Below are 20,016 nucleotides of genomic sequence, written 5' to 3'. Positions count from 1 at the left end.
TTAAAATTTACTTTTGAATTTAACGTAAGATTTTGGAAATATTACTCATTTTTTATTAAAATGCACATGACTAAGCACTCTCCCACGACGACTTCAGAGAAGTTCAAAAATTTTGTATTTACTGTGACAAAGGGGTAGGTCACTGTTCCTTTTATGGTTATCGGGATTGTGCATCCGTGTATCACCTGAATATTATTGCATAAATAATGTTTAACGAGTTTTACGTGTAGTTGAATCGTGTTATAATTGGGAAATATAATTCTCAGTTTCAACGAGACTTTTTAATCACCTCTATGAATGTAGTATGCACGATATGCGTGACTCTCTCTTTATACTTTTCTCGACTTGGAGACCAAGTTACTTGAAGAATGGCACAATTACCGACCATTAAATTCACGTGGTTTTTAAATTGCACCGAGATGCCAGACTTCGCCAGTGCGTTCTTCTTTGCCAATTTCTTCATTCGCATTTCCACGTTCCAAGGGCCGTAGTTAATTACCACCGTGGAGTAATAAGAGGAAAATTCTACGATCAGGTACCCCATGTCTGTAGAGAACATTTCTTTCTTTACGATTCATACATGAGAGAAATAAGGTCTCATAATGTTAATTTATGGGATCGTAGACGTTAACGTACCTATAACGTACTCCGAAGAAAGGAGACGAGGAATCGGTTCCTTTTTGCGAGTTCCACTGCACTGCATCAGGATGAATGAATTTGAGTCGACGAACCTCTTTGCCAAATGTCTTTCCACGGCCATTTCTATGTCCATGGTACGTGGTAATAATTCGTCGGAGGAAACGATGCTCCATTCCTCGGCTGGATCATAAACGCAACGAAAAATTTATGGTATTACGCTTCTCAAAACAGTTACGAGATCGTCTACTTCAACGTGTCAATTATATTCGTTTTAACTCTAAAAGTTAAAATTTAGTTTAATATTTATGGATTGCAAGATAAAATTATGTATGAAAGTTGTCAGTGCAAGTATATTATATCCTATTTTAGGAATTTCAAGTATATTGTATCCTATTTTAGGATACTGCTTATTACTATTTTAAGTGATTCCTTTAGTCGTTCTTACCGGTCAATATTTCGATATCTACCATGCCCAAATCGTCTTTCTTCGCGAACGCGTCACACTCCAATGGAAGGGACTTCAGTTTCTACAGAACAAAGTCGTCGAAAAATTGTGCAAATATTCGAAACTCTGGATTTCTTACGTCAGTAATGAACTCGGCGGTCAACGATTGAATGGCAGAGTATTCCAACTCGATAGAATGTGCATTCCCTTTCGAAATACACGGATACACCTGTGGGAAGGTTCCAAACGCGTTCACTGTTATCGTCACAGGCATTAAATGGCCAATCTGGAAGATCCAAGCGATAAAGAAATCTTTATAGTAAAAATTATTAGGTCTACAAATTAATTCTCGGTCCTTACATTAAATTTTTGGAAGTAAAAATAATTTTATGTTCAAATTTTTAAAGAAGTCGAAAGACACCTTTGGTAGAAATAGTGTTAAATTTAATAGAATGTGACAATCACGTAGAAAGTGAATGGAATTATTTTACGGGACGCGATTTAATCGTGAACGTATCTTTAAATTCGGGAACGGAAATTCCTTGTATCGAATTTGAATTCGCAAGAGTTCAGCGTCACAGAGGCGTACCTCGAGCTGAAATTGGTGATCGATGGGACCAAGCATCGTCGAGCGTTGCTCCACGTGAAATTCCACGAATGACTGAGCGTCCACGAATCCCGCGCGGGGCTCGACTTTCAGAGGATTTATATCGAAACGATCGATCGCATCTTCGGTGGTAGAAACCGACCCAATTACTTTATATTCGAATGCTATCTTGCTCTTATTTTTTAAGACGAAATTCCTCCGACTGGATTCCAAAAATAGCTGCAACACATGCTTTCTCAAACCGATTTTTGTATTTCGCAGACTTAAATTGTTATTATTTTGGGCAATGATCATACATTTTTCCTTTTTAAAATTCACCTACGATAAAATTATTACCTGTTGGCCAAAATCAATGACGTGGGTGTCTATCGAAAATTGTATAGCGTCTCCACGCGCGAATATTTTAATTTCTTCGGCGGGGCCGCGGAAAATATCACAAATGGCCGTGGCTTTCACCCGAAGCGGTTCAAAACTGTGAAATCCGATGTGAACGTGTTGTATCGTATATGGAGGCACGGTTCCTTCGTTTGGAACAATATCTAACACCTGCAGAAAGATTTTATTTTTATTTTATTAAATTTATGTAACTTGCTAAGGCATGGTGCAAAGTTTTAAACTAATATCTTAAATGGTTTTCACGTCACAAAATTTAGAAAATTTCTTAATGTTTCTATACTCAGACTAGAATGCCCCTCTAACAAGCTATCACTAACTTCATTGATGAAATGATCCTTTCGAGGCTCAGAGCTTAACATTTCCAGTGCAGCGAGATCCTTTTCCTCATTGAAATATTTTCCAATCAACGGCATTAAAAATTCTCTTATTTCTTTGTTGGACGCCGTGCAATTTTTCGTCTTTAAATTCTCTTCCGTATCATCCATTCCATTCTCTGCTTGATCATTCTGTATTTGTGTAACCGAAGCGAGTGCTAGAACACAAGAAATGTTGTATAGTAGAATCTCAGTGTATGACGTGTATTTTTTGAATATTTTTGAGTTAGGACTGATAGAATTGTAATTAATAATGAATTGCAACGTTCAGTACAATTCGTAGGTGGTGGTATTGATTCGAGTGGCCCATCTCCGCTTCCATCTTGTCTGTCGCTTATGCAAATATCCTCGTTTGTTGCAGCTGGTTCAGAAACATTAGAAATTACTAATTCCTCGTGACGCGATGATTGCAACATGCACTCCTGCAAATGCATAACGTCTTAATCAAATTTCAAACGTTCCTGATTGAACGTATCAGGAACATCTTTACATTCACATTCTTAAAGTAGATAGTTTCTTTTTTGTCAGACTGAAAATAACTCGAACTACAATCGAGAACGTTCATTTTGGATTAAACTTAATATTAAATTTAATTTTGCAATCACTTGCTCTTTGAAAAAGTAATCAAAATGTTTACAATACAATGAGTTATTTTCGTCGATAAAGTCGGCAAGTTGAAACAGTGACGCTGTAAAATCTGCTTGCAATCAGCGAGAAACGTCAGTAAACATTTCGCTGAGAATTCGATGACGATTAAACTTACAGTTGCGGCCAATTTTGGAACTTACGCAATTGCTATGCGTGTCGCGTTCTATCTCGATGGAATCCTCCAACCACTGGAATTTGTATACGACCGATACGGGCCCATTATTGGTCAACGTCAATATTTTCTCGGCGCTCGAGCCAAGTTCGCAATTAACAGTGAAATCCCTGGGATCCAAAACCAGATTCGGAAAATTAACGAACCCCTTGCACTCAATTCTGTCCTGGACAAATCGTTTATCGTTGTTTAAACGACGAATATTTATGAAACAGGGAACGTCACACTCTTACAAATTATTCTTTTTTTTATAAAACGTCTTTACTTTCAAAATTCAACGAATAAGACACGCGAATGGAGAAAGCAGAGGATAAATCTGTATGAAAATTATGAGATGAACGAAAAAAGTTTGGGAATTTTCGAGTCAGGGATTCGAACGATCCACATTGCTCTCCGGCAAATCGAGAGATTCAATTTACCTGATTAGGATGTTCGTCGTATTCAAACCGAATCGTTTCAACGTAGCTTCGAGAATAGAGATCGTTCCCTTCGATGTCGAACGAGAAATATACACGAATCGTCGTAGTAGCTCCGTCGATTAAAACGATTCTCATGCTCTGCACGTGCTCATTCGCGTTGGTCAGCAAACGAAATGGTGGCTGGACCGAAAGCTGCACGTTCAGGTTTAGCTTCGACCGATTTGTTACTAACAATTTATCTGTGCAATCAACGATAATGGAATAAAGAAACTTTATCGACGAGAGACCAGTAAATTTTAGACGGATGTGAATCCTATCGCGGATTATTCTCGACGACTGGACGCTTTCAGGATAATCGAATTAATTGTTCGAAGGCTCGGTACATTAGTGAAAACTTTGGCACCCGTATAGAAATATTTGTAACGATAATAATTTTTTGTTACCTGTTTGTTGCATTTTATCACCGTCGGGACAAATGTTAACGATGAATAATAATTCTTTTTTGCTGAACGAAACCTGTGGTTCCGTCAGAGTGACTTTAAATGTCGAAGTACCGATCAGTTCGCGTTTTCCGATTCCCTGGATCTGACCGAAAACGTACCAGTCTTCCAGCAAGGACTCGTTTCTATCGATAAACGAATGTATCGTTATTAGTTTTTAGCAAATCAATTTAGTAAATACATCAGTAGCTTAAAATTCAAGGTTTCTATTGGCTCGTGTTTTTATTAATTGTCGTAGCATAATTTTTGTAATTATACTCACTCCTCCCATAGCAATTCGCATTGCACCACTTTCGTTTCTCCAGGCGGAACTTCCAGTATCAGAGGTTGAATTTGAAACTTCGAGCTATATAAATACATTTATTTGGTGTAAACAACGTAAATGTTTAATTGCAATTAGCAAGAAAAGAGATATTTTTCACTCGCCTATGTGCCAGTACGACCTGACCTCGATTGATCTGTATGTCCTGTTTGGTTGACCAAATTATCTGATACTGATAACTTCCGTAATTTTTCAACGTTATCGTCCGATTGATTTTTTCGTGGCTACGTAGACAAAAATATGAAAATATAGCTGAACATTCGGATAACGGAATTTCTATTGTGCTATGACCAATTATTTTAAAAGAGGGTGACACTTATAATGGATTTATACCTGAAAAGGAGACCCCAGTCGTAAACAGGGAATATTCGTGGCTCGAAAACGACGCTGCATCCGACACCGATTGTCCTCAGATGGACGGAAATCGTTTGACTGTTAATAATAAATAACATGACTCTGTCATTGTATTTTCCGACGTCGCGAAGGTACAATTTGACATCGATCTTTATCGATTCGTGCGGCTCGAGGTCACCTGATTCTGGACTGACACTCCACGGTGATCTTTTCTTGTGCTTGAAATAAAATAAACAGCAAGTACAAGAGCGTCGGCGCTTCCAATTAAATTCATATTCACTGACCATTCAAGAAACGTCGAAACCCAAATATTAATTTTTTTAAGATTTCTGTCCGAGTGTAACCCATTAATATAGAAATTTCATTAAACTTAACGAGGAGTTCGTGCTGCATTGACAAAATCTTCTACGTACCATGCTCGCCTTGAAGTGCGCTGATATCGGGGAATCGTTGATCAGCAGGAAGTCCATTACCTGTTCCTCGAGAACTTGGACCTCGTCGAAGTCCAAAGCAGTCGGTTCCGTGGAAACGATGGGCCCTTGACCGGTGTACGTGATGATGCAAGCCGCGTACGGGGATTCTTCTCCCATTATTAACATACTGACAAACATTAACGAACTCGTTGAACACTACAACTTTAGACACTTTTCAAATTTTCGAATTCACTTTAATTTCGATCGAATGATAATATTAATTCTCAAATTGTACCTCAGTGTGACTGTCTCTGTGCTCAAGGACCTCGTGATGATAGTCACATCGATAGTTTTTGACTGATGTGCTCTGATAAGGCCTTGATGCATCGAGAGAGAATAAACCACTGGAGAGTCTTCCGAAACCTAAATTTATTTATATGACAAATTGGGAAGTCTTCCAGGGGATAAATAATTAATTTACAGAATTTTTCTTTGACTTCACGAAGTAATTTGTACGGAAATATTCATAAAACAAATCAAAATTTTAATTGATCTTCTACTTACACAGCTTCTACGTTTTCATTTTTCAAGTATAAATAACTTTCATGAAACGAAATTTTAATATTTCTGTGATACTTTATTGGTCGATTTAAACCGTAATTTTGTTTATAAATTATCGTGACCTATAGCGTCGTTTAAGGGGGGAGAACGCCTAACTTTCCACTTACCGGTTGCGGCAGTAAGTAGAAGTATCCGTCCAGGTCAGACGCGTTCACTACGTCAAAGGACTGCAAACAAGGGAAATTGATGAAGCAGGATCGATCGACGATCTCTGGTGGCGAGATCGATATCGAAGCCACACTGCCGCAGAATTTGATCGGTAATATCATTGGATCTGAATCAGAGTCCCACATGTCCACTTGAAGCGTTGTATTGCCAACACGAGCGATATTAGCGGTATAAATTACCTGTGAATTATGTTTTAAAAATAAAGCATCGCGTGAACCATACAAGTGGTTAAACCATGTAAATGATTGTCAAAGTGTATCGAAGAGCGTATTTTATTTTCTCAAAGCAACAAATCCGGTGGTTTATTTAGTTCTAGGTGTTCAAAAGATGGATTTTGAAATTTAGTGATAGCTTACTTTAATTTTGAGGAACTCTTGAGCAGAAACCACCCCTGTCTCAGGGGTGACGACGAATTCTCGAGGGTCGGTTGGGAAACGAGGTTTCGTTTGTGCTCTAGCAAATTCTACGTGAGTCAGAGGCGTCTGGTGTCCGTCGTTTTGGACTGTTATACTAAACGCTACAGGTACAAGCGACAGATTATGCAGACGTACTTCTCGGCGACTATCGAATCCTGAAATGTAATAAGTAAATCTTTCAAACTCACAGAAAATAAAAGACAAATTTTAAAGCTGAATTAATTATCTTTTCTTTCAATTGGAATCAGGTTAGAAATATACCTAAAGCTGTTGTCCCAAAATCGAGAACCTCCTTGTCAAAGTGCAAAGTGGGGCATATGGCGCAACCCCTGAAATATCAAGAAATATGAGGTTTTATGTAAATTTCGAGAATGAACTACGCTGTGCTTCATCTTCGATCAATTTGTTTTATTTTTATGAATGAAATGACGTACTTGATATGCAGGCTGAGTATTTCGAAGCTTTCTTTGACGATGAAATCTACTCTTTCGACGAAATTGCCCTTACGGTTCGTGGAGAACGTCAAATTGAAAGATTTATGCTCGTCTGGGTTTAACGAGAGACTAGGGGGTGTCACTTCAATTGTACCACCGAAGTCCGTTGGTGTTGCCTTATAAATAAGCGTGCCAGGTATGTGACCCTTGTTGGCAACTATTACCTGTCATTATCATGGTCGTTAGCGGCAATTAGTATTCGAAAGTGCGATCAATTTATTATAGAGCGGAAGTTACCTCATAATTGTGCACCGAACAAAGATAAATGTTGACCAAATCGATCGAGATGACGTTTAGGCGGAAAAATGGTCCCCTGGCTGTTCCGTACAGACTGCCGTGAAGCAATAAATTTTTATTCGAATTAATCAATTGTTTTTACCAGTTAAGGTTTGCACGTAGAACCTAAATTATTGTTCTCTTTTATTATATTTCTTATCAGCGATACCTTGAGTAGAAGAAATTGGACATTTCGTTGCTTCGAAGCATTTCTGAGAAACGTTATACCGACATTCTAAAGTGTCAAAAGCATACGCGAAGCGTTCACAGAAATTTATTTCTGTCTACAGGAAATTGAAATTTCTTACCTCAATGGTATTCTATTCTCGAGACCAGTTACCTCCAAGAACGCAGTGCTGGTTACTTCTCCGGCTTCCATTGCGCGAAACAAAACTGTGACGTCTGTCGACGACTGTGGCCAAATCTCACCTTCCTGAAGTTCGATCAAATATTTCTTCAATCAACCCTTTCGTTCTCAGATTATTAAAAGGTCGCAAATAAAATTATTTGTCTGTATTTTTGTAAAATATTCAATGAGAAATAATCAATTTAGATCGCGAAAGTAGAACCATTTTTATTCCAGTATAGACAATAGTCACATCTATGCATTTAAATTATGATTTAATTATTTTGGATCATCAAGGAAAGATTCAAGTTGCATGAATTTCTGATACGTACCTCTGGCGTGAGCATGAAGCACATGTGATTGTATCGGAAAGTTTCCTTCTTCAATGACTCGATTTCGTCCCCGTAAATTCGTTGGTAAACCAACTGATGAATGTCTGGCGTACAAACGTCATAATGAACAAGATCGACGCTTCGAACTAGCTCCATTTCGTAAACCGATTGAAACAGTTGTTTGTATCTGCGACGAGGAGAATTTCTTATCGGTTTCTCGTGTACTTACACAGTAAATAGACAATATTATAGGCACTGGCGATCTTATCAAATTTAAATATAGATTCCAATTATCTTCCAGCTTACTGTTCTCTTCGTTGAATATCGGTATCCATATCCTTGTAAAGCATCCATTTATAGTTGACGATGTAATCGCTTCTATTGTGAATCGTCAGAGTCTTGCTCCTAGACAATTCTAAATAAGTTTCTTTCATCCTTATACTGCTTCTGTCGACACGAATTGGACAGTTTTGCGCAGAACATCGGACATCTATCCCAAGTTTTTCCCCTGATAAGCACGAAAGTTTTCAATTAGCTAGATGAATATGAGGTAAATAAATTCAAATTAATTTTTGTTCTACTAGTCACCCTTTTCGTATTCGATGAAGATCTTTCCCTCGAAATCGCCGGATTTGTTCGATAAAAAGTGAACGGAGAATTGCAGGGTCTCTTCTGTTTCTATTCTGCCCTTCGATGGTTCGATCCGGAAACATGGACTGGCATTCGTTGCAAAAGTTAAAATATTTTTTTTTTATAAATTTTTCTTTATTTATTGTCTTAATAAATTCTTCGCTACTTACTCGTCACTGTAGAGAGCAAAATCAGTTGGCGCGTCACCCACGTTTCGGACAAATATCGTCTTCGTACAGGAAATCTTCACTGCTGTCGATGGCATTTCGATTTGATCGGGAAAGTCCAAGATTCCCCTGGGTCCAATTGCTAAATCGTATCGTCTTATCGTTCATCATAAATACAACTTTTTCTAAATAGTATTTCCAACGAAATTGTAGAAAAAAGAGGAAAATATTTTGCTATGATTTTCCACAGACGTGATTTAATTTACAAAGTGGTACGGAACACGATGAAAATCACTCAAAATATAAATTCTTTTTACTTAAAATTCCAAATTAATCAATTTCTGATATCATGCACACGTGTTGGAAATCTTGCTATTTAATTCTACACAATCTCACCTATAACCGGAACTATAATTTCTCCAGTATTCGTAACGAACTTTAATCGATACTCGTAATCTGTCAGCTCCTCGGGGATAAATCTCACATTGTAAGAATTAGAGAGTCCTGGCGCGATCATCATCGAGTAGTAGCTTCCTCGATACTCCACGGAGAAAAAAGGATCGCGCTCGTAGGACGTTTTCAGGTATCGCGATGCCTAATAAATATTAATTAGTAATCGCATTCATTGTATTCTTCATTACACTGTCGAGTTACCTTCGTCGCGTTGCGAATTGTCACGCTCGCGTTAAAAATGTCTCCAGGGGTGAATTTTTGAAAAATAATTACACTGGGAGTAACTTGGAATCCCTGATCCAGGGATTCACAAAAGTTTGACAAATCTTGTTTGTACTTGAATTTCAGTATATATTCCATCCTTTCTTCCGTTGTCATCGACATTTGTCTCATATACTCGGATGGGCGGGCGATCTGCTGAATATTAAGAGCTCTTAAATTTGATTCCTTTCGAAAGATGAAAATAAGTCTTCGAAGAACCAATACCGACGATTTTAATTAAAATCTTGGTAATTCGAAGTTCATTGGTATCGCGAAACTTCTCGAACGAACCTTTTCTTCATCCTCGCTTCTCTTCCTCTGTGGCCCTAGCAGCAAACTTTGTATAATCTGCGAGACGTTGGATATCCTCGGTTGATTCCTTATTCGTTCTTGCTCCTCCTCGTTCATCTTGATTACACGATATTCTGGGAAACGAATTCCTGCTCCTTAAATAATAATTAAAGTTCAAACAGAAATAAGAGTTAAAGTTAATTGTTTATGCAGTCTTGGTCTGCATCGTTTTAGAAGTGAATTGTTTTCAGTCGTCGATGGCACATCGAATTCGTTTATATCGATCCTCGAAGTTGTACAAAAATTTTGAAAATTGTAAGTAGAACCACGAGCTAAAATTCTTTCGATCTTAATGTATTTATTTTACATCTTTATTGCACAAGTAGGTACAGGAAATTAAAATGGGAAACGAGAAATAAATTAGATAGACAGCATGTCGATAATGAATTTAAAGGGTTATGTGATTTTTTTTGCTCGAAGGCATCGATAAAAAAAGGAAGTATAGCTTTCGAAATCGTATACGTATAATTGTTGCATCGGGAGCGACAAAGTAAAAAAGTGATCCAACAGTGTGAAGGTTTAAAGAGCTCGACGAAAGAAAAATTAAAATTTGATTCAATTAGGTAGTTCGCCAATCACGAATCACGCTACCACTTGATGCTCGTTAATAACGTAATATCGTGGTTGATATATATAGATCACGTTGCTAGCACTCCCTCTGAGGGGTTAATCCAAAATTAGTCAAAGTTTAGGCGGCTCCTAAATATTACTTTCCGATCTTACGTAACGCGATGTGTCTTACTTATTATCGCTGACTGAAAATTCACAGGTCGATAATCTCGTTTGAGATTTTCACGAAGATAGGAATAATAATTAAATTTATAAAACACTGTGCTTACTTTATTTTTATTAATTCAGTCACTGTTGTTACAAATTAAATTTAAACTGAAATGTGCTAAAGGTTAATATTTCGTTATTAAAATATTTGAAACGAAAACTGGTCGATAATGGATGACTTAACAACATTTAAACGCCGTGTCTGGACAACAGGGTGATCTACAGATGGGTACGGTGGTACAGAATGGTGGTTGCTTGGGGGAAGAGCAATCCTTCTGCGGATTTCGAGGCAAACAATTGGATTTCTGGCGGTTGCGTGCATTTTGGGGGGATAGACACGACTCTGGGGGATAGCCGACCGCTTTTGCGTATGCTCGAAGGTAGCACAACGGAGGTGCTCGACAACGGGGTGGTTGAGGAAGCGGTGGACAGCAAGGCATCTTCGATATACAACAAGCGTCGCAGACTCCACTGTAACAGCACATCCCTGGACATGGTCCTCGCGGGCAACCTAAGGGTGGGCATCTAACGTTGCAGACTTCCGGTTCCGGTTTTCTGTGAAAATGATCTGCTTTTGAGTTGAATGATACACGCCAAAAAACAGAATTAACTGGTTTCTTCGTTAAAGAAATTTGATTAGAATCTATAGTGAATTTTGTTAGATTATTTGTTTATAACGAGATAGTTTTACTTAAATGCCAAAATATAAGCGTTCTTTTAAATATTATTTTACAAAAAAATTATATAATATTATTACGTCAAGTAGGTTGCACAATAAGCTTAGATTTTCATTGTTTTAAATAGTATTATATGTTTTCAAACAGCAATTATTATAAAGAAACTTCGAGCTAATTTCTTTCGTAAAACTCAGTAATAGATGTCAATAACATTTATTGCAACGAGAAGATTTTTCTACTTACAGGCATTCGATTTCACCGATAATATTGGCCATTTCGTCCATGTAATTACGATACTGTTCTCTTTGATAATTCATATTTAATCACGATTCGGGTACACGTTTACTGGAAATTTGATAGTTTCTTCGAATTTTTGTGGAAAAATGGAGGTATGTAATACACAGAAGTGAACTTAGTCGTTACAGACAAAAGAAACAACAATTCATGCACTTGAAGTGTCTAAATTAACTACTTTCGAATATTCTGCATCTATATCCTGATCACACCTTTTACTTAACATCGATGAACGATGGCGTTCTTATGGTTTACAATCGCAAGTTACCGAAGAACCAAATATACAGGGATGGGGGCCACTTCGTCAGTGAATAGTATTCTATTGGCAGACAGCAATTTGCTGATGAGAACGAAACGAAAATGGCGCAGACAATGGGGAAGAAGAAGAAAAACCAGCAATTCTAGCAACGAGGATGCGCTTGTCGTTGAAAGGGAACTACCTACGATGAATGGCGAAATGTTTCTGGGAATCTTTGCCGCTGATCAATGCTGTCAAACAATAATAAATGCTTCCCCGAAATAGAAAAACTTGAAGTTTCAAAGAAACAATCAAATATAAATTTAAATACGAATGCATTTTACACGACACTGCAAGATTAACCAATCCAGCACTTTATTAACAAAAGAAAAAGAAACTACAAAATCATAAAACACGAACCGCATCCTCCGAATTCGTCGGGACGTCGCCCTACGACTTCAAAGGACGCGGTTCACTACAAATTACACAATTAAAAAACAGGTATACAAAATACGTATCGAAAAATGCACGTAAAACGTAAAGTAAAAGTAGAAAATTGATCGAAACAGTGGACGATCGGAGACCTTCGTACGGTTTCTTCCATCATCAGTACATCGTCGGGGCTTGCAAATGTCTGCTCGTGATTAGAGTTTCCGGCGACACGAATTGCGTGTTCGGTATGTAGTCCTGTTTTCTGGCCAAGTACCTCACACCCCCGATGGTTCTGGCTTCGTGGATGTCAGGTTGGCTGTAATGCATACCCTGGAATGACATTTTACCCTCGGCCATTTGCCCGTCCATCTGACCGTTCAAATTTACATAGGCGTCGCCGCCAGCTCGATCGAAGCTTCCCTTGCTTTTAACGTCGGATCTCTGAGCCGATCCTATGTCACCTTCGCCGTTGTTTCTGGCAAGATTCCTCGTGTTTTGATAGTATTGCTGCATCTGCTGATAGTGCAGAGGATGAGTACTCTCGAACCTGAACGGCATCACGTTGCCCCGGGACGCCATTGGATTCTTCTCGTTGTACGGAATCACGTTCGCCACGTTGTGTCCTGGCAGTTGCTGTTGAACGGCAGAAGTCTGTTGGTCCACGGCTACCGTTCCATTTTCCCGTTCCGCCTGGACGCTGTAACAATTCCGCGGATTGGACAATTTCTGTCTGGGATACTCCCTCATGAAATCATGCTCCACTTTGTTCGCGTTCGAGAAACGCTGCGTAGCAGGGTTGTTCGGGTTCCTGGTGTTCTCCAGACCATTGGCGGATGCTTTCCTCGGCGACGGTTCGTAGCTAGACATTATGAGTCGTTCTCGTAGCTCCTCCTCTATCTCAGTACGATCTTGTATTCCGTTCAGTCTGACCGGAGGCTTCCTCGAGACCAAGTTGCTCAAATAGTCCAGCTCTTTCTTGACATCCGCCGACGTATGAATGTTCTCCAGCTGCTTTCGCAGTACTTGCGGATCTTGCAATCCGTTGTTGCGTTTCTGCGGGCGAATCTGTTCCTTGTACAAACGCATTTTCAGGAGACTGGACGGCTCTGTTGTTGGTTTATTCTCTTGATGCATCGAAGGATCGTTTGCTGAATGAACTTGAGTTTGATTTTGTTGCGGGTTATTTTGGTATATCTGTTGATACTGCTGGAACTGGGATTGTTGTTGTTGTTGATGAGGATACTGTACGTATTGATAGTTCGGAACATTTTGCTGATAGGGGTAATACTGATAGTTCATCGTAGGCGAGTTGGGATTCGGTTTTCCAGTGTTCCTTGGAGCCGTATTAGGTTGATCGTACATATTGTTGTAAGGCTGTGAATTTATATGCTGGTAGAACTGATTCTGTTGTTGATTCACGAGTTGCACAGGAACCTGCATATTGGACGTTTCGTTCGGCTGCTGTTGCGTTTCTTCCAATTGCTGACGTTCCTTCTGCTTTTGTTCCTCGTGCATCTTCTCCAGCTCCATGTAAGACAGACGCGGCGGCGTCAGATGAATCATCCACTCTGGTTTTTCGTCTATCGGTGTCCTTCTGCGAGCGGTGGCCACTGGTCTCTTGACCTCCCCTGCCTCGTCCTGTCGTCGAATCTCCTGTATGTACTCCAGCTGTTTCCGTTGCTCGCTCAACAACGTCTCGAACTGTCTTCTCATCACGTCCACGGGTATTCTTTGCTGTTTCATCGTGGCCACCAGTTTCTCCTGGTCGCGTATCATGCCAGCGGTGAACGGCAGTTTCGGCTTGACATTTTGAGCAACTGGATTCTCCGCAACTGGTTGAGGATTAGGTTGCAGAGCTTGTTGATTAAATCCAGGCTGACTGTAGGCCATCGAGTTCTGCTGACTCTGAATGGTCGCGTTCCCTTGTGCAGGATTTCTGTACAATTGCTGATGTTGAGGAGCAGATTGGTACCGTGGCGCTAATTGCTGCTGTTGATTCTGTGCCCCGAAGTACGGTTGATTGCCGTCGATCACGTCCACACTGAAAGGCTTCAACTGAGCCTTCACGCTCGAATACTCGGCCACTTGATTGTTCCTTGCCCATCCGTTCTGAGGATTCATCGCGTAGTCCAAGTCCCTCTGATGCACTGGATAGTTCTGTTGAACCTGACCCATCGTTCTCGACGTTTTCAACTGGTTCGTCGTCGCGTCTTGAGGCGACGTCATCCTCTGCGCGCTATACTGATGATTTTTGTAATAGTTAGGTGTTCCTGGGATTGCTTGTATAGCTTGTTGGTTGTTCATCATTCGCATCTGATACTGCATCGCTCGTTGCTGCATTTGTTGCTGTTGGGCCATGGTCTGTTGCATCTGTTGATAGACCTGCTGAGGATTCGGGGCATTCGCGAACGGAGACACGTAGGTATGGTTCTGGACACTCGGTTGAGGTTGGTGATTGCTGTTCGACGGGTTTGCCGCGTTAGAGACCACGGATGCCTGCGACTGCTGGTGTCCTGGACGATTGTTCGTCACCAGTTGCCTGTACAACGTTGCGTTTCGACCGCCAACCGGTTGTTTGTCGTAGTCAGGACACTCGGTACTGTTCTCCTCGGGTTTGGTTCTCTCCTGATCCGACACAGGTCCCACGTTACTCGCAGACTGTTGCACGAACGGTTGGGATGCTGTTGCAGTTTGAGTGGGTCCGCGAAAGGGCAAATGAGGATCGTAGGTATTGTTTTGCGGAGGATATTCGTAGGATCCGTGCGGCACGAACGGACGATGCACCTGACCGTTAATGACTTGTTGGGGGAGCGTGCACGCGGAGTTTGGGCTCGTCTCTCCGATCTGATGGATCGCCCGTTGAGGAACAACTTGTTGCTGGCTCACGGTATGCATGCTCTGTGAAGTGATTCATTTGTAATTTATTTTAAACCGTAATAATGCTTAATAACTTATCAGGTTGTAAATTAAATTTGAGAAATTTTCGAATAATATCGTTAAGTATACTTGATGCTGACGATGTTGCTGCAACGGTTGCGCGATGGCCGCCGCGTCACCTTGCCCATTGTTCTGACTCTGATCAGAGGCTCTTGTCACGTACAGGTTGCCAGCTTCTCGAGGATTTTGCTGCACGATAACAGCGCCGATCGGATCGGGAAAGAATGGCGAGGGGGTTTCCAACTTTTTGATTTTCTCGGCCGGGAAGTATTTCAGTCTCGGCGAGGAACAGGATCGCAGGTCCCTGCACCTGTCCTGAGAGGTGAACCTGGTCTTTGGGAGACACGTGTCGGTGGTATTGGTCACCGCGGCCGTTTGCCCCACGCACGGAAGATTTTGCGTGGAGGGCGATTTCTCGGCTTTCGGTTGCATCTGCTGCATCCTCGCGCGCAGGCTGGACGCGCTTGGACGCCTCGCTGGCGCCTTTTGATTGACATTTCTGTCCACCGAAGCTTTCCTGGATAGACAAGTTTTCTAGATTTCGAGACTAGTAATTTAACAACTTACTCATCTGTGAATAGTCTAAAAATAAAACGTTGATCACGTAGAAAATTTCACGGATCAACATTCGGTAAGAACGATACGACTGAGTAGTTTGACGACTCGAAAATAAAAATTAATCTGTTTCGTAGGAAATATCGAAGGGAAAAGTGCATATATGCCGATTAAACGTTTTTCGTTGCACAATTTAAAATCGAGGCTATTCTGTCTTACCTCTTGCTCATGGTTCTTTGAAATTTTGCTTCGAATCTCGATTGTGGTCAGAGAAACATCGTCCAAGGTGGTTCAGGTAATTTTTTATCGCGGATTTTGCATTACCGTCGGATAGGAAACTCCGATCAGTCAGGTTTCACCGGGGTTTTAAAGACCAGAGCGAAAAATTGACGAGACGGTGGGCTGGGTTGCCATGGGCACGTCTTGAGGTACGTTCTCGATTCGGATTTCATTCGCAGTTCGCGCGAGAATGTTCTGCTAACTTCGTTCTTGTGTTAAACTGGTAGCAAAATTACGTTCCGCGATTCGAATCTGACGGATTATGCGATGCAATTAGTCGCGTAAATTGAAGCATGGAACCGGGAGCAAGCTACTTTAAGACATTTGGAACTCGAATTTCCCTTCGAGATCATAATTTCGTTTATTTAAACGTTTCACTTTGCGAAAAACAAGAGAAATAAACGAGTATACGCAACGACGCTTAAGAATAAATGAGGAAGCAACGTCACGCGATAATTCTTTAGAGTACAGCTTTCAAATACGTAAATAGTTGTTCTACAATTTTTTAAATACATTCGGTAAATAAGATACGAATGCAACGATATTAGTTATTACGTAGAAACATTGAGGATACAATTGAAAGAAATTCTCAAGACTTAAAATTGATTTCAATATTTTGCTCTTTTTATTGAATATCGTTTACAAGAAGCACACACCAATGCATCATCGTCGGTTACAACAGAAGCGTAGCTACATTCTATTCCGAATTAGCGTAATCTCATTTGTCAGTGTCGATGAATTTTCGATTTCGACGAAATAAACTTTGAAGAATTTCCTTTCTCGAATGTGACACGACCGGATCAGTCGTTTCGCCGCCGCAACGGTACCAAAATCTTGACAACGTGACTTGATTCATAAAAAAAAAAAATCACAGTAAAAAAAATGAATGGTACCTGCTTTCTATTGCGAGCAACCCGCCAAAACGCTGACGCGCGTCGTGATCGCGTTCGAGGATTCGTTAATAGGTTTCGAAAAGTGCGTCGAAGCGTTTTCAAAAAATGAGTTTCGCTTGGCTGCCGCTGTCGGGCCTTGTTTCGCGAAATCACATATTTTTAGGGGGGAAAAATACGTATCGAAGCAACGCAAAATCAAACAACGGTGTTCGCCAGAGCCGAACTTGGACGAAATCCGCATTATCGGAAATTGTAAATCGACATTGACAAATGAATTCCCTCGTCGATTAAAATTTTTAACGAGGAACGAGAGTATCAATTTAACAATAATGGTTACGGCTTGCTGTTAATTGACGGACGCGTATCGTACTTATCGCGAATCAATGATTCCACCATTATCGGATAAACGCATCGTTAAAAATCATTTTCGTACGTTTCGGGTAGTCGACATTAATCGAGATTTGTAATTCGTCACTTTGGGGAAGACCGTCCGGGAATAATGTTTAAATTAAACAATACCAAGTTCGGGCTAGACACAAATCGTTTCGCTTAATTGGAGCGTAAAAATTTGGTGTTAAGACACGTTCGAGTATAGTCGAATCCAGGATTAAGGCTGATCGGGGTAGTCACATCTCGAGTTTAGTGAAACTTCTAATTCAGGAAACTGGTAGAAATCGGGAATTTAGTCGAGACGTGGTTCAAATCGCGTATCTTAAGATTTCTTTCTGTTCCTTGGAGTTTCACAAATCCCAAAGACTCTTTTAAAAAAATCTTGAAGATATTTAAGCGTTAATCACGTTCGTTGGTGTTTCGTCCAATGGGTCTTCTGAAATCGGAAAAGTAATTTCAGTAACTTAATTCGATATTAAATTTGATGTTCAATTATTTGCGTGTTATTAATTTACTATCACTCGTGTGAGCTTGTAAAGATTAAGAACCACTGTTTAAATTACATTGGACACAGATGCGTTGGTCGAAATTCATATCTGTCGTCATAATGGTTTTTCCTCATATCCGGCCGTCGTCCTCGTTGGATCGAGCAATATAATCTCTTGACATTGCACATGGACTACTGCATTTCGAGGATTAGATTCAATGTGCCACTAGCAAGAGTGATAGGGCACTACGCAACGAAAACAAACAGGATATTAGAATTTATTTTTAGTAATTATTTTCATTATAGGTATTATACAGTTTTATTTTGGCCTTTAGAATCTCTCATTAAAATTTTTCCCAGGGTTGGTCGAACACCCTGTATATTCTGGCCCAGATGGTCGTCTTCGAGATGAATTATGAGGTTTTAGGAAAGAATTCCAAGTAATTATTATCGACATTCCTATTAAATATATTTTATTTCCACATAATGAAAAGCATGTATTGATTAAGATTGCTAAAAATATAGTGCGGTATTAAACCTATATTAAGCCCGTCAATGTTATAACTTATGGTTTTCTCCTTGACAGATTATGGGCACATTATTTCACGAGAAAATGTGAAGTCGTATTTTTAGACCTTATGGACCAGAATACGTTCTCAGCGTCGAAGATTAATGCTATTATGAAGAACTAACTGCAGGATGGTCGACAAGGCGAGCAAGGTGGAGGCGTGGGTGGTGGGCAGGGCATACAGGGAACCAGTTTCTTGGTACAAACGTACGTAACAACCGGTCGAGGAGGGGGGCAGGGCGGCGGGGGTGGATGACAGGTCACGACCACCTTCGGTGGACAAGGAAGCGGGCAACACGGTGGACAGGGCGGACAAGGCCGTAGGTAAACCTAATTTTGAAACGTTATTAAGTTAGTCACTATGACAAGAACGCGTAAGCTTAATAGATTTACATAGCAATTACATCGACTGTAGTCGAGTTTCAGTTTTCCTTTCATGTCTGACGATCATTTTTAACGGTGCCTCGAAAGCATCGTTAAACAGAGATGCTTTCTCGATTCCGAAAATTACTGCTTCTCGTGTCAGAGTTTCAGAGTATGTTTTATACAGGATTAGAAAATAAAAGGGTTCGTGATTTATAGAATAGACAGTAATTGCCAAACGGAGCTGAGAATTTTTAATAGACAGGGATCGAAAAATGAATATTCATAAAGTTACAAAGAATTTGGTGTTTCTTTTTCGCTTATTCTTTCATCGACACTCACTGCTGTTCTAGTTGGTTTAGGGGGACACCGTGGTGGGCAAGATGGTCTGCACACAACACAGGGCGAACAGCAGGGTGGTGGTGGTGAACAACATGGTGGTGGTGAACAACATGCTGATGGTAAACAACAAGGCGATGGAGAACAACAAGGAGGTTTTGTACAACTGGGAACGCTTCCGCAGCACCCCCTGTACGAGAGAAATAAAAATATTTGAACAACTAAACAAAATATTTACAGTAGGTCGCATAAATATTCGATATCAGTAGGAAAATATATAAAGTCTGTTTAGGAATTACTTGAACTTTAACACGACTTTTATCTGTGTCGCGGTATAACTTGAAATAGATATCTATCGCAAAACTTTGGCCCCTCGAAGGAAGAATATTTAAACGAACTTGTGATTAACAGTTTCAGATGGGAATTTTAATCGTCAATTATCTGGGTAGTCGGAATTATACTGTTTTATATCGAACTTCGATGAATTTCATTCTACGTAAAAGTTTAATCGTTTAAGTTTTATTCAGCGTCGGATTCCCTTAAATCAATGCGATCGGTGATCGAATTCTACGGGTTTGACGAGAGATAAGATGCGAATTTACTTGGTCATCACGGTGCCAGCGGAACACTGTCGTGGTTAGTGGAATTATGTCGACATTTCCACCGGAGATCCATAAACCCGTGGACTGTCATCAAACCGTCGATGATGGATGAGCCCCTATCCAACGAGAGACGACGGCATTAGTGTGCTTCAGGATCGTTCGTGGTCACTTGAAATTTTACTGGTAATGATCGAGAAATGGCGATACGATGCAAATTGTTTTACTTGTTTTGCTCGTTCGTTGCCCAGGCGATTCGATCTTCTATTATTCAGACGATCGATTTAATAGTTAAACGAGGAGGCAGCGATTTCCTGCTTCCTGCATCGTTTCGTTCATCGAGAAAATCGAAAATAAGCAGAAGATGCTCGCATTTAAAATTCC

General features: G+C 40.2%; 2 protein-coding genes across 2 annotated transcripts; both read right to left on the bottom strand.

Moving 5' to 3' along the window:
• Window positions 1-41: 41 nt before the first annotated feature.
• Window positions 42-9,861, bottom strand: LOC122397004 (hydrocephalus-inducing protein homolog). Its single transcript, XM_043395804.1, has 28 exons — window positions 9,745-9,861; window positions 9,466-9,639; window positions 9,136-9,334; window positions 8,249-8,450; window positions 7,943-8,129; window positions 7,573-7,718; window positions 7,226-7,319; window positions 6,929-7,152; window positions 6,756-6,823; window positions 6,435-6,649; window positions 6,018-6,257; window positions 5,585-5,712; window positions 5,290-5,476; window positions 4,856-5,088; window positions 4,627-4,746; window positions 4,463-4,546; window positions 4,144-4,325; window positions 3,701-3,939; window positions 3,250-3,447; window positions 2,736-2,883; window positions 2,405-2,619; window positions 2,028-2,237; window positions 1,674-1,910; window positions 1,224-1,370; window positions 1,085-1,157; window positions 637-819; window positions 290-546; window positions 42-185 (listed from the first exon to the last, which is right to left on the bottom strand). The coding sequence occupies exons 1-28, from the start codon at window positions 9,859-9,861 to the stop codon at window positions 42-44; spliced, it is 4,851 nt and encodes a 1,616-aa protein (XP_043251739.1).
• A 2,535-nt stretch (window positions 9,862-12,396) lies between these two features.
• Window positions 12,397-15,944, bottom strand: LOC122397003 (TPR-containing protein DDB_G0280363-like). Its single transcript, XM_043395803.1, has 3 exons — window positions 15,934-15,944; window positions 15,229-15,676; window positions 12,397-15,120 (listed from the first exon to the last, which is right to left on the bottom strand). The coding sequence occupies exons 1-3, from the start codon at window positions 15,942-15,944 to the stop codon at window positions 12,397-12,399; spliced, it is 3,183 nt and encodes a 1,060-aa protein (XP_043251738.1).
• Window positions 15,945-20,016: the final 4,072 nt, after the last annotated feature.

This window comes from Colletes gigas, unplaced genomic scaffold, assembly GCF_013123115.1.
Source record: "Colletes gigas isolate AHSC1104 unplaced genomic scaffold, ASM1312311v1 Colletes_gigas_Sc00008, whole genome shotgun sequence".
NCBI classification, from domain to species: Eukaryota; Metazoa; Arthropoda; class Insecta; order Hymenoptera; family Colletidae; genus Colletes; species Colletes gigas.
This window is presented reverse-complemented; position numbering and strand designations above follow the sequence as displayed.

What these genes read in the sequence shown, in the direction of transcription:
- LOC122397004 (XM_043395804.1), bottom strand. Translation starts at nt 9,861, where the DNA reads ATGAACGAGGAGGAGCAAGAACGAATAAGGAATCAACCGAGGATATCC. An exon ending in AATTATAGTTCCGGTTATAG is followed by an intron (nt 8,451 to 9,135) that starts GTGAGATTGTGT and finishes CGTGCTTATCAG; the next exon opens with GGGAAAAACTTGGGATAGAT. An exon ending in CGCACTTCAAGGCGAGCATG is followed by an intron (nt 5,089 to 5,289) that starts GTACGTAGAAGA and finishes TTCAAGCACAAG; the next exon opens with AAAAGATCACCGTGGAGTGT.
- LOC122397003 (XM_043395803.1), bottom strand. An exon ending in AGCAACATCGTCAGCATCAA is followed by an intron (nt 15,121 to 15,228) that starts GTATACTTAACG and finishes ATCACTTCACAG; the next exon opens with AGCATGCATACCGTGAGCCA.